Below are 22,956 nucleotides of genomic sequence, written 5' to 3'. Positions count from 1 at the left end.
AATCTTACTCTGTTCCAGAAATTGAGATTCTTGAATCCAATTGCAGACCCATCTCCCTGTTTCTGTTACTATATCGTGTTAAAAGATACATGCTGACGCTATCAAGATATGTGTTCTGATTTCTTACACAAGAAAAGATCCCAGCTGTAGTCTACTATTCTTCTGTTTCATCTTCGGCTCTTCATTCTGTCTTAAATTGGTTAAGTAATTGAATATATTCATTCAAGTTTGGCAACCAAATATTTTCGTTTATATAAAACTACATATATATTAAACCAAAAATTGTATCCAGTTATAATGAGAGGGAGAAGAATCGTATCCAAAACCAAAAACACAATCTCTAAACCGTCCAATCGAACTTGACCGTTCAATCAGACTGAAAAGGGCCCCTTCCCCTTCCCTTCTCCATCAATTACGTCGCTATTTCACAGGTTCTCTGTTTTTGGATTTTACTCGTCTTCTTTTAATCATTTTAATCGCTCACCTTTCTTTTTATGACCATCTCAATTTCCTACACTCGCCTGACGCTATTCTTTCTTCTCTTCTTTTCCTCCTTCGCTTTATTCATGGTTTTTTTTCTTACATTAAAATTCAAAGTAAATAATTATTTGCGACGGTTTCCCAAATCAGCATCAATGAGCAACTGGTAGAGTGAAATTACTTTGATCATAAATTAATCATTGGCTCCAGTATTGTATCTTCAATCAATTTTGAAGGGAAAAAATCAGATTAAAGATTAAACTGAATAAAAAGACTTGAATAATTTGCAATATCATTATTGTTTTTTAGAAGTTTCATTAGAGCACTAATTTTTTTAATAGACATTAATAAATTTAGAGTGTAATAATACAAATTTAAACATTAATAATAAAAGTTCAAAAAAATAAATAATTCATTGAATCTTTTAAATATTATGATTGTAAAGGGTGGCTATCTATCCATGATCCTCGATGGTCGGTTGGGCAGGCTAATCCAGATTCAACTTTGAATGAGTACATTGATCAATCACCGTCCATTCCGATTGCTGTATCCACATCTTCCCTTTCTATGGAATACCAAACATTTAAAAATCCACCTTCTCTCGTGTAAATCCTATAATGGAATTCGATTCTCTTTCCTTTTTTTCTATTTTATAGTTGCCTATTGTTTTAAAATATATATATTGAAAAAATGTCAGAAAAATAATTTTTTATTATTTATTAACATTCAAAATTATTTTTGTTTATTTTAAACATTATTTTTAAATATAAAAGAATTAACGGATATTTTAGAATGAATAAATAAATAATTTTATTTCAAAAAATACTTTTAAGAAAAAATACAAATTATAAATTTAACTTTTTGAAAAACAGTTTTCAACATAAATTAAAATATATTTTTTATCTGAAAAATTACTGTTCAACATTATTTATGTCTTAAAAAGTAAAAAAAAAAACATTTTTTTATCTTTACATGTGAACGCAAATTCTTAAATCATCTTATTTTTTATATTTATCATAAACCTTGAATTTCTCCATTTTTAGTAGGACAGCCACCAACCAACCACCGTGGCCGTCAGCTCAAGCTTTTATCCAAATCTATGAAATCATGATGAATCCGATTCTAAAGTTGTGGTGCGCAAGAATGAAATTACCATTAATACATTAATTTAATGAAATTCATTTTTTGAAGTATCCTTAGAGAAGCTAATGCATCTGCACATAACAATGTGGGTGTTTAGAAAATTTACATGTTTTTATTAGTTAATAATCGACGCTATATATATATATATATATATATATTCATTTTTTTATTTGTTGAGTGTGTCGACAACAGCAATTACACGTTATTATAAGATAAAACAAAGTAAAGAAATAGAAAAATAAAAAGGGAAATGCAGGGATTTGTTTTTAAGAAAATCATCACATGGATGGTGGACCACCTAAGAGCTTGGCTTAACCACTCGATCGTTTTTTAATTGTTTATATTTGTTTACTTATTTATTGTGATCTTAAAATCACTTCCAACTTGTACATCTGGTCGATTTCTGTCTCCGGGTGTCCAAAAGGATCCATTTTTATTCTTTTTATTTATTTATTCTGATTTGTTGATATTTAGGGTTTAAGTTTCGTTAGGTCTTCTTCATGTTCCATGCACAACTGAGACCCCAGCTATGACCGTGCTCCAATTGATCGTCCTTTTCCTTTCGTTTTTCTTATTATTTTTTTAAGAAAAAAAATCATTTCTCCTCAATTATAGTGTAATTATTTCTTAGATTTTTGGTTGATTTTTATTTTAATGTATACCATAGCAATCCAACACGTATTTTGTTTTTTAAAACACAAATATCATATATTTGGATTTTTTTTTTAATTAACATATGTTCGTTGGACATTTATATTTAATAAATGATAGGATTTTTTTTTATTATTTTCTGTTTGTAGCTAATGTATTAATTACCGATATTACTGTGAGGTTAACTTCTTCGTTAAATTGTTATTTTTGTAGGGGGGAATCATGATTAATGTTAAAAAGAAAGCCACGTAGCTAGGTTTTATTTTTAAGAACATGCATTTATATATTGAGAAAATAACCTCAGTGACAAAAAATCCTAGATAATATACGATTTTGACCAACTTTTTTTGGATTTGCGAAAATGACCAACAAAATCGCAATACGATCTCCACTATCGCAAATTCACGGTGCATTTCGCACTAGGATAGTTGAAAATCGCGTTGCGTTTTTCCATTTCGCGTTGCGATAGTTGAAATCGCAACGTGATCTCCACTATCGCAAATTCGCGTTGCATTTCGCGTTGCGATAGTTGAAATTCGCGTTGCGATTTTCCATTTCGCGTTGCAATTTTCCACTGCAGTTGTCGTTGCGATTTTCCAAATTCGTTGCGGTAGTCTACAGTTGTCGTTGCGATTTTCCAAATTCGTTGAAAAAAAAGATTTTGTTTCTTAAGAATTTTCTCTAAAAAGATAGTATCCGCGACCACGACCCGAGACGAGACCGGACGGACGGCGGCGGCGGTGCGCGAGAGTCCCCCTTGTTCTCTATCACTCAACAAGAAAGTGAGAAAGCCAAGCCTTAAATACCATTCCCAATAGTGTTTCCAATACAATGTGGGATTGAGCATTACCAACACTTGTTTCCAATACAATGTGATTATTCAGGAAACAATTAACAATCATGCACCTTAAAACAACTGAATCAGCAACCAATTGCATTAGTATTATACGATTAAATATGTCATAATTAAAAGTCAATCTACAATCAATCGCGATTATTACAATTTTAAGCAAAACATTCAAAAATAATATCACTATTTAAGGCTCAATCCCACATAGTATTGGGAACAAGTGTTGGTAATGCTCAAATCCCACATAGTATTGGAAACACTATTGGGAATGGTATTTAAGGCTTGGCTTTCTCACTTCCTTGTTGAGTGACAGAGAACAATGGGGACTCTCGCGCGCCGCCGCCGCCGCCGTCCGTCTCGTCTCGGGTCGGGTCGGGTCGGGTCGGGTCGGGTCGGGTCGGGTCGGGTCGGGTCGGGTCATTTGTATACTTTACCCTAACAAATATTATCGCAATTAACTTGTACGCATTGTTGTGGGTTGGTATAAAAGATTAGAATTCAAAATATATATATATTTTAGTTCTCATAATATTTGTAGTGATCATAAATAATAATGATAACCGATAATTTTATTTTGTTATTTAATGAAATATATGTAGGAAAATTTTATTATTTTTTCAAAAAAAAAAGTTATAAGGTATAAATTATCAGTAGAAGATATAATATTTACCATCATCAGACTAAAATTAATTTTAAAAAAAGGTACATTTTCAAGTAAATATGAGATGTTTTAATGAATGATGAAATCAATTTTGGGTTTTAAGTTTGAGTTATATATATATATATATATATATATATATTTATATAAAATTATGTATAAGTTAAAGTTTTATATTTCTGTCAATTATGTTCGAATTCATTATAGCTTACATTCAGATTTATTTTAATTTTAAGATATTGTATTTATAATTATAATTATATTTGTAATTCCTATAAAATAAACTCTAAGGTACTATCATCCGGTTAGAGTTACATTGTTACGTGAAATAATTGAATTAGCATTTAATTATTAGGGAAACGGAATATGAACTCCAAAAAGATTACAAGGGACACAGACGTGGAATAAGAATTTCATGCTTGAAATACAAAAAGAAGATGATACCCATCAAATGTGGACTTTTTTATTATAATAAAAAATTAGAAATATACGTCAGAATAATTTAAAGTTAACGCCATTAAATTCAACGATTCTTTTTAGCTTTCTTTGATTATTCATTAATTTATAAAAACAGCATGTTTTAAAAATAATTATTGTTATTCATTAATTTCCAAAAAAAAAACAGAAATCAATCCCAATGTTCAACCTAAAGCAATCGATGTTAAGTACAACCTAAAGCACTTGGTGGGAGGTGATTGGTTATTTGCACTCGCTCTTGTATTAGAGAGGAATTGGTTACGTTCTCAAGTCTGACGTGTCACTGATTATGGTGGACAAGGTGACGATTATGTCCCGTTGAACGGGGGAAGATGGCTAGCACGTTGGACTTTTCCTTAAGCGGAGTCGTAAAGGCGGCCCCAATCGACAGCTGAACACCTGGTCATGTGGGCCCCACGTGTGACAGCTCATGCGGTCGGTCCAACTGTGAAAGCGACTTTTTTAATTGATAACAAAGTAACTATGTTAATTAGTTATTTTACGACTTATTCTAAACTAGTTATGTTAACTAAAAAAAGGCAACCACTTCATGTTTTTAATGGAACTTCTTCAAAAAATTTAAAAAATTGACTATTATATTTTATAAATATGTGGACAGGTGCATTTAGTTCGCGGAATCTTACATTATCAGTGAGAATTTTTTTTTTGACCTTGTATTCTCACGTTTAATTCACGGAATATTACATTACCGGAAATATTATTTTTTCAATAGTAACTTTTTTTTGTTAAAATGATGAGAATGTCTTTATCTCTAAATTATTAGGTAATCTTACATTCCCACCACTTTGGACAAGAATACCCTTAGACTAATGAATTCTTTTTATAATGATACTTCTAAATTCTTATTTTTTATACTTTACTCAAAATTATAAAAATAATAATAATATAAAAAGAGTTTGATTTACTAAAATATTAATAATTTTGAGAATTTAAAATATTTATATTTTTAATATTCAATATTTTACTATTTATAATTTTATGGGATGAAAAAAATAGTATTATTGTAAAAATGTAATTATTTAAAATAATATTTTACTATCATAATATTACTTTTTTATATTATATTATATTATATATAAATAAATATGATACTTATGAACATTATTTTAAAATATAAATTTAATATACTAATTATATTAATTATATATTAAATGTAATTTCTTTTAAAAAATTAGAGAGTATAACGATTAAAATATTTTTATAAATTTTCATTCAAATATTTATAAATTAATATTAAAGTTTAACTTTTAAAAAAATATCACAAGGATAATTTGGTAAAATATGCATCCAAGTAACCTTATATTCCTCCAACTAAATATTGTAATCTTACATTCATACTAAACAAACCAAACATGATCATACAATATTCCCATAATAATGTTACGTTCCAATAATGTTATTCCAAAAGTAATCTTACATTCCGTGAACCAAGACGTCACGATTGATAAATTTTAGTCTAATTACATTATATTTAGTTGGTAGAAAATATTTTTTTTTGAAATTATATTTGCATGTTTAATTTGTCAACTTTTTCCACTTTACTAGTAATGTTAAACTAGTCAAATAATTTTAATAATAAAATGGAATATTATTATCTTTAAAGGTCATGTGTTCAAGTAATTATGTATGCATGGTGTATATGTATTATTGACTTATCAAGAAAATTTTGAACAAATCTTATATTATAAAACCTCATATTATTTAAAAATAAATAAATAATAGAACGTCACTCCTTATTAATTATTAAATAATAAAATATTTATTATTGTACTATAGTTAGTAGACAAATTCTATATCTATATTATCATACTATTTCCTTGCAATGTTGCCTATAGAAATGTAGACAGTGAAATAATAGAAACATCTATTAATTTAAGTCACAAAGTACTTGGATATTATTTTGTTTTAGTTTATTACCAAATTATCCACCACCACTAATTTTAACATTAAAACTACTTTTTATTTGTTTCACAAAAAATAGAACACACCGCGCAGAAGAACAATTTGCAAATAGCATTTTATACCACCTTTCCATTTGTCTGAATACTCCTAATTAACTAAAACTTTCAGTTAATTTCAATTTAATATATTATTACATGTATACTATTTTGGGTGAACAACATGTTTAGTATCTAAACTTTAAGTTATTTTAAGATCATACATAACTTTTGCTTTTTATTTCGATTTGGCACCTTACCATTAAAACCTTTCCTAGGAATGTAAGATTTGTGTTGTAAGATTACCAATGGGAATAAAAGATTACCATAGAATAAGATTACTGAGAATGTTGTATTTTGTGTTTGGTTGGATTAGCAGGAATGTAAGATTACCTTGTTTGGTTAAAAGAATAAAAGATTATTGAAATGTATACTTGACCAAATTGTCCTTATTATATATTTATTTTTTAACAAGTTGTAAAATATTTATATATTTTCTTTTAAAAAAAATTAAATTCAAAAAATTTATATAATTTTTTTACAAAATTAAAAATATAAAAAGATTTAATGAAAGAGTAAATTTTTATTTTAACCCTTGAACTTCATATAAAATTTTAATTATAGATTTTTTTTGTAAATCTAAAATAGTTTAAAGATAAATTTGTAATTTAACATTCGTAGAATTTTTATTATTCAATGACAGAAGAATGATATTTAAAAAAAATTAAGGGCATTTTAGTCCAAAACGTCGGTAATCCAACAATATCTAAGGAAAATGAGGTAATGACATTCCCGATAATATACCCAAAAAAATCTATTATTGGTAATAAAATATTATCGGGAATGAGATTCACAACCAACCAAACATGGGAATGTGGATTTCATTCCCATGGGAATCCCACATACCCCGATCCAAACACACCTTAAAGGAATTGTTACAACGGGACACTTTTTTATGGGTAAATTGCAACACTTTTTTATGGGTAAATTACATCACTCATCATTCAACTATCTTCTCACTATTGTTTTGGCCATTGAAGTTTATTTTTTTTAATTTAATTACTTAATTTCAAGTTACTCCTAATTTAATCACTCTAACTTTCAATTTTTTTTATTTTAATTATATATTAATAAAATAAGGAAAAAAATTAATGTCACAAAAAATATTAATAAAATAAATTAGAGTGATTAAAATATGAGTAATTTGAAAGTTAGGTGGTTAAATTGAAAATTTTTAAACTTTAGTGACTAAAATAAGAGTGAGAAGATAGTTAAGTGATGAATGATATAATTTACCTATAAAAAATGCCACGTGTGTAACAGTTCCATTTTTAAACAACAATATATTAAAATAAAACAAAAAGTAAACATTAGATATGATTCTGAGAAAAATAAAAGTTTAGGTACTAAATGAAATAAAACTAATATTATATATACTAAACATATAATTTACCATAATATTTTTCATATATAAATAACGAACTATTATATCTTATATATTAAAATTACAATTACAACACATCTCAACTTAAAATAAATATATGATGATATGCGACGTACTCGATTAATTTCATTCAAGTTATGAGTACTTTAAGATCCATTGTTTGAATTCACCGTACGTAAATATCATGTATGTATTTGAGTCTGAATTTATATTGGATTTAAATCTCACCATGTGAGTGTCTTTAAAGATAGGATAATTATTGATTATAAATCATAATGATTTTTTATTGTGATAATTTAAATTGTATACTTATTTTAAATTATAATTTTTTTTAAATTTAATTATTGATATTTGATTTATTAATTTATTAATCTACATAAAGTTATTATAATTGTTTTTAATGTAATTGTATTTATTACAATTTTAAAAAAATGCATTTAATAACTTATACATATTAATTATTTATTGTTCGACTACGTTAAAGCCAAATGCATCATTTTGGGTTAGGTATACAACAATTTGTTTAATATCCAAATTATTGTAAAACAATTAGCATAAAATTTATATATAACTTAGAAACGTATTCTAGCATGAAATTATATATAACGTGGAGAAAGTTCTTAACAAATGCTAAATAATAAAGTACTTATTATAGAACAAAATTACATAAAGTAACATGCAAAAATTATTTTTAGTAAAAATGTCACATCTCGTTTAAAGAGCGAAGTGAAAATAATTTAATGGCACGGTGTAAATAAAAGTTTCTTGGTCAAATAATCCTATTTTTTTATATAATTAAAATCAAAGATGAAAGAATAAAAAAAATGGACTAGCAATCCATATGGGACTAAATCAAAGGAGAGGACGGGCCACTCTCTCCCCCCCCCCCTTCTCTCAGTCTCCCTCCCTTTCCTGGGAAAAAAGAGCAATGAAAGGAATGGTGTTAATGTAATTAAGGTGAAAAGTAAGGATAAAGCCAGAACAGCCACAAAATGACGCATTTATACCTTCGTATTCCTAGACGATTCCGTCACGTCACAAAGAAAACCGGAGGGAAAAATGGAAAACAGAAAAGAAATAAGAGTTGGAATCCCGATATTTCGCACAAAAATAAGGGCATAATCGGTATTAAGAAAGTAGCCACTGAAGCTGAGCCGAGCTGGTAGTAAAACATTACAATTACTGAGCATAGAAAGCAACGTTTCCCTATGGGAAAGCCGCCTCCCTTAGAGTTCATTTGTTTTATAAAATATAAAATTATTAGTGAGAATAAGATTATAGAAAATATTGTATTTTGTGTTTGATTTATTTAGTAGGAATTTAAAATTAAAATGTTTGGTTAAAGAAATAAAATTATTAGAATGTATATTTTATCAAAATAATCTTTATTATATATTTATTTTTTAACAAGTTGAATTCTACTATAATTTTACTATAATTAATTTATATATATTTTTTAAAAAATTAAAATTCATAAAATTCATATAATTTTTTTACAAAATTAAAAAGATAAATATGTTTAATGAAAGAGTAAAATTTTATTTTAACATCTGAACTTCATATAAAATTATAATTATAGATTTTTTTGTAAATCTAAAATAGTTCAAGGATAAATTTATAATTTAATCTTCGTAGAATTTTTTTTATTCAACGACAAAAGAAGAATATTTTTGAAAAATAAAATTAATGACATTTCTAAAACTCCAGAAATTCAACAATACCTAAAGAAATGAGGTAATCACATTCCCGATAATATACCCCAAAATACTTCTATTGAGAATAAAAAATTATCAAACTGAAAAAATTTACCAACCAAACGAGAAATGACATTCCATTCCCCTAATAATCTAAAATTACTTAAACCAAACACGACCCTTAATTATTTACTCTCCCTCTCTTCTAATTACATTTGATTCTTTTTATTTATTTGTCACTCTCTTGTTATCTTTCTTTGATTTAATTGCCTTTTCCTACTTCGAGTTTTGTAGGATTCCCTATTCTCGCCTATTTCTCCAAACACAAAAGCACCCAAAAAAAAAAGGGAAAGTTGGGAAACAATAGAAAGAAAAAGATTATATACCATTCGCCGGAAATGCTTAATTTTCCGGTGTGGTTTAGAACTAGGGAATGCAGTAGCTAAGGAGGCAACAAAGAGATCAAAAGTATAAAATAGAAAAGAGAGTTCTAAGAAAAAATGGACGGAGCATTGTTTAATGAACAGAGTGACGTCGTTCTACACACCAAGAAGAAGAAATCCGACGACGAAAAGGACCATCTGGTTGTTTCTGTTACGACTCCTACGGCTCAAAATCACCGGAGCCGATCTCAAGCTGCTACTCGGCGCGTGACTCCCACGACTACTGCTACTTCATTCGTCACCGCGGGTTTTGGTACCGCCGTCGAGAAATTCCTCCCTAACGGTGATCTTTACATCGGTAGCTTCTCAACTAACGAGCCACACGGACCCGGAAAGTACCTCTGGAAGGACGGGTGCATGTATGAGGGGGAGTGGCGTCGTGGGAAAGCCAACGGGAAAGGAAAGTTCTCTTGGCCTTCTGGAGCCACTTTTGAAGGTGATTTCAAGTCGGGTCGGATGGAAGGATTCGGGACGTTCATCGGATCCGACGGCGACACATACTGTGGGTCGTGGAGCTCCGATCAGAAACAAGGCTATGGCCTTAAACGTTATGCAAATGGGGATTACTACGATGGGTCATGGAGAAAAAACCTGCAAGACGGACACGGTCGGTACGTTTGGAGTAACGGGATCGAGTACGTCGGTGAATGGAAAAACGGCGTTATCTCTGGTCGTGGGACTCTGATTTGGGCTAACGGAAATCGTTATGACGGGCAATGGGAAAGTGGTATGCCCAATGGAAACGGAGTTTTCTGTTGGCCGGACGGAAGTTGTTACATCGGAGCGTGGAACGAAGATAACATGAAGAGAACTCAACAGCTAAACGGGACGTTTTATCACGGGAACGACGGGAAGGAGCATTCTCTGAAAGGAGGGGAGAGTTTGGTGCTTATGCCGAGGAAAAGATCATCCGTAGATGGAAGAGGTAGCTTAGGGGAAAGGAACATGAATTTCCCGAGGATTTGCATTTGGGAAAGCGATGGTGAAGCTGGGGATATTACTTGTGATATATTAGATAATGTGGAAGCGTCAATGATTTACAGAGATGGGTTTAGACAATTTAGAAGGAATCCTTGTTGTTTCAGTGGGGAAATTAAGAAGCCAGGACAAACTATTTCCAAAGGCCACAAGAATTACGACTTAATGCTTAACTTGCAAATGGGTATCAGGTGAAAACTTTTGGTCAACTGAATACTTGTTTCCAATATTTGGATTCCGGGGTTTATTTTTTGTGGTGAATTTTTGTTGTTGTAGGTACTCTGTTGGGAAACATGCCTCGATTATGCGGGGTTTGAAGCCGAGTGATTTTGACCCGAGGGAGAAGTTCTGGACGAGGTTTCCAGTTCAAGGATCAAAGCTCACGCCTTCTCATCAATCTCTGGAGTTCCGTTGGAAAGATTATTGTCCGTTGGTGTTTAGGTACGTTGCTTTGCTTTTATTTACTTCAACATATGTTCTCTGTTTAGGATTTGTTGTGGTTTATCTGCAAATTTTGAGGATAAAGCCTGGGAATGAGATCACCCGGCTGCAAACATGTATTCCTTGATATGTTTGAATGGTTTTTCGCCTTTTGTAATTGTCTCAGATTCTTTTTTCTATAATAGTGACTGGATTTCTTTTGTGTTTTTTTGTAGACATTTGAGGGAGCTATTCCAAGTGGATCCTTCTGATTACATGCTTGCTATTTGTGGCAGTGATGCCCTTAGGGAGCTTTCTTCTCCGGGGAAGAGTGGAAGCTTCTTTTACCTCACTCAAGATGACAGATTTATGATAAAGACAGTAAAGAAATCTGAAGTCAAGGTTTGCCAACCCGTTTGACTTAATGTGGAAGTTGCTGTGTGTCTTGATGCATTAAACTCTCAAATTGTATTCTTTGAAATTGGAAAATAGTTTGCTTCTGAAGTTCCAATTTACTTTATTGGTTTACCTAACATGTTCTACTGGTAGGGATGTTTAGACTGATTTAAATATTTTAATAACCTTCTCAGGTATTTATAAGGATGCTTCCGAGTTACTACCAACATGTTTCTCGATATGAAAATTCCCTTGTGACAAAATTCTTCGGAGTGCATTGTGTCAAACCTATAGGTGGCCAGAAGGTATGTGTTTCAAATAAATAAAACTTAAGTGGATTTTCTCTTACTCGAGGTTTAGAGTATCGTGAAATAAGGCTTAGATCATTTGAAATTATCTCACTTGCGGGATAATTATGGCAGACCCGGTTTGTCGTGATGGGGAATATGTTTTGCTCTGACTATCGAATTCATAGACGGTTTGACCTGAAAGGATCCTCCCATGGCCGCTCAACTGATAAGCCAGAAGAGGAAATTGATGAAACCACAACCCTAAAAGACCTGGATCTTAATTTTGTGTTTCGCCTTCAGCAAAATTGGTTCCAGGAGCTTATGAAGTAAGCTATATTGTATTTTTTGCCCCGGTGTCCCTTCTTACCTTGTTACGTCACTTTTGTCTTCGTATGTATTGCTAATATTCTATAACCAAATGGTGGCAGGCAAATTGATCGAGATTGTGAGTTCTTGGAGGCTGAGAGAATCATGGATTACAGTCTTCTTATTGGAATACATTTTCGGGATGATAATAGAGGTGATAAAATGGGGTTATCACCTTTTCTCTTGCGGACAGGTAAGCTATTAGGCAACTGTACTATTTCATATGAAACTTGAATGGATATTTTTTATTGAAATAAGAGTAGGGATTTGAATCTGCTTTTCCTGTTCAGGCAAAAAGGATTCATATCAAAATGAAAAGTTTATGCGTGGCTGTCGATTTCTTCAAGCTGAGTTACAGGACATGGATCGAATTTTAGCTGGCTGGTATGTTTTGCTGTCTTAATAGTTTTTATAGTTCAAGTTATTTCCTTATTATAGATGCAGAATTATGCGAAACCCCCTCCCCCCAAAATGATGCTTAGATTTTAAATTTCTTGGTCAACTCTGAATTTGTATGATTTGTCACTGACGGGTGTAAAGTTTATATTGGGTTTGGTCTTAATGTTGTGATGGTATTTGCTGATATTGGATCATATTCCATGGAATGGTTGATTGTGTTGTCTGAGTGATCTTGTGGGTATCATTCAGAAGACAACAATTTCTTTTGTGGGGGCGTGTAGCAATTGTGGTCCTTTATGACCCTAGATAAGAACCAAGGGTTTCCCTGATTTTCTGTTGCCCATTATTTTGTTTCTAAGAAATGATTCATGAACTTAGTGGACGAGATGGAGAGTGCGGCTGAAGATTCCACACTTATCACTAGTGATTCTTTTTTAAGGTCTCTTTCTCATGTAATGATTTTGATCCATCACCGTATGACATACTTTAGGTTGATTACCTTAGTGAAAAATTATGTTGCATACAAGATATTTCAGGGAATTTGATAGGAAATGAGCATGCTAGTCTTGACATTTTTATGTCTTCTTGTTTTGCCAGGAAACCACTGATCAGGCTAGGAGCAAACATGCCTGCTAGAGCAGAGAGACTGTCGAGAAGAAGCGACTTCGATCAGTATATGCAGGGCGGAGTTGGTCACTTATCGCATAGTGGTGAAGTTTATGAAGTAGTCTTATACTTTGGCATCATTGACATCTTACAAGGCTATGACATCAGCAAGAAGCTGGAGCATGCATATAAATCACTACAAGCCGATCCTTCTTCAATATCAGCTGTTGGTCCAAAGCTCTACTCAAAGAGGTTTCGGGATTTTATAGGACGAATTTTCATTGAAGATGGGTAGCATGATGAAAAGGCTAAATCAGAATAAAATGTCTGGCCTCGGTCTGGTCTGAACATGCTACTTCGATCTTCCCACTGGGAAAATCATGCAGGCCTGTGTTACTATTTTAGAGCTAAGACACCAAAGGGGTAGACTTAAACAACAAGCTGGTGATTGTAAATTTGCGGGAGTCATTGATCTAGATAGACAGCAGCAGGCTTTAGAGGAAATGCCGATGGCTGAATTTTGAGGATTAGCTTCCTCATCATGATATGGAAATTGGAAGCTGCAAGCCCCAGTACATTCAAAAGGGGGGGGGCATAAATTAGGATTACGGCGGGTTCCTTGTGTTATTTTTCATTATCATTGTCATGGGGGGTGAAGATTTAGGGAACATATGAGATTCAAAGTAGGGAAGTGATGAAAACTTGGAATAACAAAGTGTACAGCTTGTAGAAAGATGACGGCCGATGGGAGATGAATTTGTTTTCTTTTTGGGTGAAGAGAGACGTGTTAAAGTAAAAAGAAAGAGAGTAGTTAATAGTATGTATTTTGAGTCGGGAAAATTGGAAAGAATCAGTGACAAGTCCCGTACTCCTTTTTATCCGTTGTTTTATACGCAAAATGGGGTTTCTTCCTGCGTTGGAAGCATATAATAAATGGGGCCATCTGGTTTGCTTTTTTGCAGTTAAAGGAGGGTTCAAATTTTGAATGACATGAAAAGGTGAGAAAGATGCGCTGTCGTTTCTTGCTCTTCCCAAGTTAAAATTTAGTCAATCTTGAAAACCTGTTCTACTAATTTTATACACCAAGTCGGATACAATAGAGAGACATTTGTCCTCTTTCTGGGAGGGACCCTTCTACTGGTCTGACCCCAAAACCACGAAGTCTGGTAATACGTGGGACCTTTTGCATTTGACCCCTCTTTTCTTCCGAACGCCTATAACATGGGTTTGTCAAACACTTTTCTTTCACAATTTGGTAATTGTTTGATTTACATGCTCCTGCATGTTTAAGTCTGAAAGAATGTTTTTTGTCGATGTGATTTTTTTTATGGAAACTGTAATTTAATGATTTCTTTTATAACAACGTAAAGTCAAACTGAATATTCAAGTGCGTGGTAAATAGATATAAATGCTTTGTGCTGCTCTAGAATAGTGGAATTAATTTTGTGCGGGAGAGGGATTTTCTGGAGAACTAAACAGTGAAAGACGTGAGACGAGATTTGTACAATTAGAAAGCTTAGCGTAGGCCTGCCATTTTCAACACACCGAGAGAGAAAGAGCAAGAGCAGCAGGTTGAAGACAGGTGGCCGTTGCCTGCAATTGCATGCCTAAAAAGCAGAACGATGTTTAATCGACAAAAATAAAAGGCAAAAGGGTATGTAAGTCTTTCGCATTTCTTTTCATTTAACATGACCTTTAAATTTAAAAAATAAATTTAATATGATATTTTGATTAACATTTTTTTATCAATGACGTTATAGTATTAATGTGATATTTTATAATATTGATGTGATGATCTAAGGTGAGTGATGATGTAATAAATAGATTAAATTAGTTTTTTGGTCAAGTTGGATGACTAAATTAATTTTTTTAAAAGTTCAATTGATTATTTGATTTTCTTAGAAAAATATTTCAATTCTAAAACACAAAAAATTTAAAAATTTAAATATAAAAAATACCAAAAAAAAATCAAATTACAAAAAAAAATTAAAAAATATATTATTATTTTTTACTTCAAAATTAATCTTACTTTTATTTATATAAACATGAACTTGTTCATCTTGTACAAATTTTATTTTATATATTTACCTCTAATTATCTTATACTTTGAATATATTTCTAATTCTATTTCACTAAATTTTTATAAATTTGAATTAAATACATATTATAAAGTCTTATAAAAATAAAATTATAAAGTTATAAATTAAAATTTATGTATAAATTACCATGAAAATATATAATTAAAAAATATAAAAAATAGTTATACAATTAAAAAAAACATTTTAGTGAATATAACATGATAGAAGAAAATAAAATTCACTTAAACTTGATTTAAAAATAGTAATAGGTTGTACTTTGCCAATTTATATAGATACAACTCTACAAAATCAAACAGGATATGGACTCCATGTGTTTTAGATTTTTTTTATTATCCTCAATATTTTTATTTTTATTTTCAAGGAATATAAATTTTGTCTCTATAAAATAAATAAAATAAACTCACATTAGACTTGACATATATGAATATAAAAATATAATTATATTACTAGATAAAATATAATTCACATTAGAATTCATATTTAAATTGAACGAATCATTTAACAATGATATTTTCAATTATTCTAGTTTATCTATATATTTTTTAAAATTTTCAATAATTTAATTTTTATTTTTTAGTATTTTTTATATTTATTTTTTTATATTTGTATAGTTAAAACTTAAATTTAAAAAAATATTTCTTAAAAATCAAATAAATCATTTGATTTAAAAAAAATTATTTCGCTCTCGAACTTGTTCAATCCACTACATCATTAGCTACATCATCATGCATTATGAATTATCTGTAAGATGTCACATCAACACCATAAATTTCAACAACAGCAACAGTTAGTAACAAAATCATATTGAATTTAATTTTTATGTTTAAAAACTACATTAGGTATAAAAATACGATAATTACATTAATTTTATACTTCCGCTTTCAACCCACTTACTTATGGTTCCTGTCTTCTGCAAGTTTTATTATTATTTTATTTCTTTTAATCTAATTCATAATTTTAATCTCAATTTATGAATTATTATACTTATAAATTGGTATCTGAACTTACATTTTTTTTAAATTAGTATTTAGATTTTTTTAAATTAGTATATGAATTTGAAAAAAAACATACTTTAATTTGTTCATTTACTGCGATTTTTTACTTTATTAATTGAAAAGCTGGAACTTTATTTATTTATATATAATTGAATGCCGTAATTTTTCCATCAAACCTAACTTTGACAATAAAAACACTTCTTTTTTATTTTTTCAAAAAATAATTTAGGAAAATATTTAATGTGAAGGAAGTTTTGTAGCAGACGGCATCGTAAGGCATGAAAGTGACAATAAACTCTCTTTGTAACCTAAGAAAGCTGCAAGCACAACTCATTACTATTTGTTATATTCTCATTTAATTTTTCAGCAAAATAAATAAATAAATCTAAATTCTGAAAAATGCTTTTCTTTTATAATCTGACTTGCTGCCTACAGCAGCACTGTATAATTAATTCTCTGTATATTAATATCATAATCATATTACAACACTATAATTTATATGTTTTAATATTTTAATTAATTCGAAATTATACAAAATTTAAGCAAATTCCATTTTTCACGAGTGTTCACAGACCACACGTATAAATACAAAAGCATATGTCTAAAATAAAAACATAAAAATGCACGTGCATGTGCATATGTAGCAAAATGTCAACATTTGTAGGCAATGTCGTCGTCTCGATGCACCTCCCTCGACGGCCAAGAAACACCGACCATTTTAAATACCTATCGTACATGGAAAACACCGAAGGTACCTATAATTTTCAAACCATTTCCCCAGCACCATCGCATGTGATAAAAACATGTTTACGTAATGTTTCCCAACTCTTTGACAATCGACACTTCCTTCTGGCATGTCCTCCATGGAACCGGAATCTTTTTGCCCTATCTGACACCTACTAAGCCATAGCTGATATGGATTTATTTAAACGTGTACTAGATCCTATATTTTATTCATGCATGAAGTATATCATCAAGATATATATGTACGTACACGTCTCTGTTGTATATCGCTAAATTTTATACACAATACATGATGATTGAGTTGGTCACGTAGTTTCCAATTTGCATATCAACTTTGTTTTTGTAGTAGTTGGGAACACAGATAGATGAGAGAGAGTAGAAGTAGTCTCTAAAAAAATTAATTTTTTATATAATTTAAATATTTAATTTACATTTTTTTGATAATTTGTTTATATTTTTTAAAAATTTTGTTTTTTTGTTGGATAAATGATGTATTGTTCATCCAAAGTAACCATATCTACACAAAACAAATCCTGAACTAGCAACACATTCTTCATCAAATATCTCCTCGCAAGAAAAACACTTTGATTTGGTAAAATCAGGTTCGGCAACCATAACTTCATTCTATTTACAAGGATCTTTGTGACACATTTATAAACGGTGGTGTAACAAGAGATATGCATAAAATCAGGCGAATGAGGGGACAATAAACTTCGCGACTAAAGTAATGATGTTAGAGTTAAATATAACTGACAAAGAAGAAGTAAAAAAGAAATATTTCACATCTCTAATAAAGTCATCACCAACGATTCTCCGAGAAGAGAGTTGAAAAAAAGTAGCTTGATAACAATCAATATAGGTGAGCAAAATTCGACTCGACTCTAAAAATTAGTTTTTTTTTTTTAAATTTTGAATTATTCGAGTCAACTCGAATTATCAATTCGATTTTCAAATTCGAATCAAGTTGAAATTTCAAATTTTCGAGTAATTTGAAAAACTACAAATTTAGATAAATATTTTGACAGATTTGCGATTTGGTCCCTGATTTCCTATTCCTTCAATTGCTCATTCATTTTAAGCAGTTTTTTTACCAAATTTAAACAACATGCTCCTAAATTATCACAGAATACACATGTACTTCCAATTTCATTTTTTATAAAAAAAATTCTATTATTTTAATTTAGTCCCTTAATTTTACACGATTTCCGTATTTCTTCGATTCATCATTCTTTTTAAGTATGTTTTTATCAAGTTAAAACCATATGCTCCCCTACTACTATAGAATACGTATGTAACTTTAAATCTTATTTTTTTTTAATTAAAAATGTACTCTCTTTTTTAATTTGGTCCTTTAATTTTGCATTTTACTCAAGAAGACTACAATTGTTTACAAATTCTTTCTTCAAATCAATTCGTTGACTCCTTTATACTCTCATCAATCTTTTATCCTAAAAAAATACATTTTTTTAAAAATATAATATTGTAAATATATTTTATAAATTTTAGATTGTATGTGATATATTAAATAACATTATGATGTGAAAAGAGTATGAAAGAATAAATATATCTTATATGATTAGAAAAAATCAAAAAAATTGGAATAAACCCGTACTATAATACTATAAATAATTAAAATTAAATTTGTATAGAAACTCGAACAACTAGACTTGACTCAGAAAAATTTAAAATTAAGTTTGAGTTATAAAATATGACTCGGCAACTAGAATAACTCAATTTTTTTAACTCAACTCAAGTTGACTCGGTCGAATGCTCACCCCTAACCACCGGGAGTGGGGGTCTTTTTATCATTCATGACAAACAAAAACATCTTTGATCTCCTTTGAAGTCACCGGGCAGCCAAACTATCCTTTGCAGACATCTTTCTTTAAATTTTACAAGTCTATTTTCTCCAGAAATATATAAATTTATTTTACTAATATAAATTATTATATTCGTCCCTGGTTGGGAGTTTAATTACAATAAACTCAATCGGAGGCTAAGCTTAGTTTAGTAGCTAGAATGCAACCAACTGGCAGCAGCTAACAGTAAGAATAGGATGGATCGTTGGTCTGTAGTAATAGTAATTAAGAATGAAGGTCACCGTTCACATGCAAAATAGTAGGTATGCGTTGCCTTCAAAAATGAAATATGTTTTTCAATTATGATGACCCTTCGGAAGGGTTAAATACCTTGAAAACAACCACTGTTATAATTAGACGTGAGTATTCAATCTAGTTGTGTATGGTGAAAAATTTAAAGTTAAACAACTTGTTGAATCTTATTTTATAAATTAAATTTCGTTGAATTTTTTTGACAACAAATCCAATTAAAAATTTTAATTTATAAATTTAATTGATGAAATTACAAGTAGGTTGAATTATTCGAATTAAATTAAATTAATTTTTTAACATCAAATCCAATTAAAATACTTAATTTATTATAATCGAATTGAATTTCTAACTTGTGGGGGTGGAGGGGTGGGGGTTAGAATCTAGCCTGGCCCCTATACTATATCCAAGTTTAGGGATCACCTAAATATTAGTAACACAGGTAACTAAATTCATTCTAGGAGTTTGGCGGATCCCTACGATAGAAGAGAGAGCATTTTCAACGGTTTTTTTAATCTGAAATAATAGCCTTTTGGAAGAGAAAGTATATTATTTCGGGGGAATTATCTTATTATTAATTATTTTTTTTCATTTTCATTTAAAAATTAAGCTGCATATAAGCTCTTTTTTTGGGTAAGGAGCTAGTTTTGTTAATAAAAATAGTTTTATCATTTGATGCGATGAGGTTTTGATCCTGGTAAGGTTAAGATTCTGAGATCTTTAGTATTTAAGTATAAATTTCATTATACATAATATCATACATACATGAGTTTTTAATTTAAATTTAAAATCTTATCGTATTAAAGTTATTTTAGTTTTAATATATTATGAAAAATATATATTTGGTAGTAGTAATATTTTCGATGAGTAGATGACAGATATATAGATATTATATGAGATTGGGGTGAGTAAAGGAAAGTAGGAAAGTGGGAGAAATCAACAGGGTAGCATGGAAGGTTGATTGTTGCTCGTGATTTTAACTTGAAACATGTTGGCAAACAAATGTAGTTCATGCCTTCCAATTCTTTAAATGAGGTTCCATCCTCCATGTCGGGAAAAAAGGCATAATCAGACCAGACATGGGGCTTGTTTACAGGGGACATGTCTCCCCCTCCCAGTGGTCAATCAATGTGTTCTTGAGGATAGGTACTAGCGTAGACTTTGAAATCTAAATTTTATTTATTTATTTTATTAATAGCATTTATCGTAAAATTTTATTTATATTTATCTTATTTTCAAAAAATATTATTAATATATATATACACACTAAAAATATTTATGAATTCACTGTTCTCCGCTCCGGATTTAATTCCCTTTTTATACACTAATTCATATATTTCATCTACACATATCATATCGTATCATATCCCCACCAAGTACGGATCAAAGTAAACTCTGCAGTTATGTAACTTTAAACTGCTTAAAATATGAAAGTTGAGCCTCTAATCCAGCACAGATTTGGGTTCAGCCTTTACCTCAATGTCAGTGCTTATTATTAGTTCTCGTGTAGTTTTATTATTGGAAATCTTGTTAAAGCAGCCAACATGCTTTGACCAACTTACAGAAGGACGATGTTGTTGTCAAAATCCCAGCTAATTAGTGAAAGCGTTGGCGACACGTACAATTCCAGAAGGGTGAAAGAGATTGATGGTAAAGCTGTCTGTCGATGGCCGCGAGTCAAACAAACTAAATTTGGATCGACCATGTTAGACTGGACAAATAATCCAACATCATTGCTTGTAATGCGGGAAGGAAGATGTGACTTGTCATTTTAGTTCATTTACATTTTACACTTTCTTTTTATTTTTTGGGTTTGGAATTTTGGATCTACATGTCCACTTGATTGTTTTGTTCCCAACTGTTTCCATCATTGTTCCATATATGTCACCGTCGATTGAGCTCAGGAATTAACCTAGAAGAGGGGGTGTGGACGTTTCCTTAAAAATTTTAAGTTATTATATATTTTAAATATTTTATATTAAAAATATATTTTTATCTCTTAAAATTTTATAAATTCTCTCATACTTAAAATTTTATAAGTTTATATCTCATAATATAAAATCATGTGTTCGTCCTTAATTGAGCCGCTAATATAAACATCACCCTCTTAATATTTCTAACTACTAACATTATTGTAAAATTTAAAAAAGTTTTTTTTTGGGTGAGTTTAGGGACATTGGAGATACACGAGAATGAAGTTTTCTAGAAAAACAAAAACAAAAACCCAGCTCAAGCAGGATTCTAAAGGCCCATTATCTCTTTCTTAGATCAATAGGCTCAAACATCTCGTGAACTACATAACCTTTTGTATCAAAACCGAAATAATCAATTTTTCACTTGAAATTACGAAATTTTTATGTTATAGCATATGATCATGTTTTTTTATAGTAAGGCAAACACCAGCATGTATTACTTCATGCAGCATTAAATATTAATGTATATGGATACATATAACCTAAGTTGGACTTATAATTATTAATCTAAGAGTGCATTAAGTATGAGTTTGAAGTCCTCCAAGGTCACAGCTCCATCACCATCTGCATCCATGGAGGCTACCACACTCTGGCAATCCTCCAGGGAGTGTTGTCCCATTCCAAGATTACCCATAACTTCATACAGTTCCGTAGCTGTTAAAACCTCATCCCCTTGGACCTCAATAGCCTGGAAAGCGGTGTTGAGACAATTGGCAAGCTCCCCAAGTTCCATGTCCTTGGTGTTCATCTCAAGGAACTCTTCCATGCACAGCAACCCGTCCTTGTTACCGTCTCCTTCCCGCATCATCGCCCTCACGTCCTGCTCGCTAGCGTTGTAGCCCAGAGAGCTCAGGATTCCGCCCAGCTCCGCAGCATTGATAGCACCGTCGTTGTCTGAATCAAATGCTCTGAAAGCCTCCATCAGGCTTCGGACATTGCTCAGCGTCTCGGTTTCTGCTGACAGAGAAGATCCCAGTTGAGCCATGGTGCTTATATATTCAACTTAACTTTGCCTAACCTCCTTGTTCATCCCTTCCTATAAATAACAGGCGGAGAGAAAAGGATCAGTGATCACTTATTCTTTTTCGGGGGAAGGCGGCACCTTTGTGTCGACATAAAGTTGAAGTAAAAACGATGACAGATTCTTATGATTGAAGATAATTATCCTAATCCTGAATATTTTCTGGTTTGGTTGCATGTTCATCCACACTAATATATATGTATTTGGGTTCAAGATTGCTGATAGTAATATCTAGAGTGTAGACACTTGTTACTTTCTAGGATTCTTGATAAGATTGATGCTCATTACGTTCAACTTGGCAAAGATTCCTGATAGTAATGTGTCCGCTAGATATTGTCTTCGTTGGCCCTAAATGTTTAGATCCTGATATCTAGCTGCCCCATAATTCAATTTTTTTATTAGTATACGTGGATTATACAATAATATTAACTAAAAAAATTTCATCAATTGATAATAAATACACACATTTTATAATGTAGTTATTCCAACTCAAAATTTTAGAAAGAATATTTCCATTTATCACTTACTTAACTGGTAATTACCATCCTCGCCATCTTAAAAGTCATCATCCTCACCGTAGTCCCCAAAACACTATTTAATTACCGTTTTCAACCTTAAACGAATATCAATTACAAATCTAAGAGCTACCCACATGTAATTCGTGAGAGAAAATAGAAACTGAAAAAATTACAAACTAAATAACAAGACAGTAGACCCAGCAGAACAAAATCTAATTAATTAAAAACTTCAATTACGGACTTGC

At 30.8% G+C, this 22,956-nt stretch overlaps 2 protein-coding genes across 2 annotated transcripts; one reads left to right on the top strand and one right to left on the bottom strand.

Annotated features, from left to right (window-relative positions):
- Positions 1–3,881: 3,881 nt before the first annotated feature.
- Positions 3,882–22,193, bottom strand: LOC120180389 (probable calcium-binding protein CML29). Its single transcript, XM_039185718.1, has 2 exons — positions 21,669–22,193; positions 3,882–3,900 (listed from the first exon to the last, which is right to left on the bottom strand). Exon 1 carries the CDS (start codon positions 22,155–22,157, stop codon positions 21,675–21,677), a length of 483 nt encoding a protein of 160 aa, XP_039041649.1. The 5' UTR covers positions 22,158–22,193; the 3' UTR covers positions 3,882–3,900; positions 21,669–21,674.
- On the top strand, positions 9,729–13,918 carry LOC120180387 (phosphatidylinositol 4-phosphate 5-kinase 1-like). Its single transcript, XM_039185717.1, has 8 exons — positions 9,729–10,967; positions 11,053–11,217; positions 11,433–11,598; positions 11,787–11,897; positions 12,015–12,208; positions 12,311–12,441; positions 12,539–12,632; positions 13,245–13,918. Exons 1-8 carry the CDS (start codon positions 9,856–9,858, stop codon positions 13,546–13,548), a joined length of 2,277 nt encoding a protein of 758 aa, XP_039041648.1. The 5' UTR covers positions 9,729–9,855; the 3' UTR covers positions 13,549–13,918.
- Positions 22,194–22,956: the final 763 nt, after the last annotated feature.

The sequence above is a fragment of the Hibiscus syriacus genome, unplaced genomic scaffold (assembly GCF_006381635.1).
Source record: "Hibiscus syriacus cultivar Baekdansim isolate YM2019G1 unplaced genomic scaffold, ASM638163v2 tig00112495_pilon, whole genome shotgun sequence".
NCBI classification, from domain to species: Eukaryota; Viridiplantae; Streptophyta; class Magnoliopsida; order Malvales; family Malvaceae; genus Hibiscus; species Hibiscus syriacus.
Note: the sequence above shows the minus strand (reverse complement) of the source record. Positions and strands in the feature narration are given on the sequence as shown.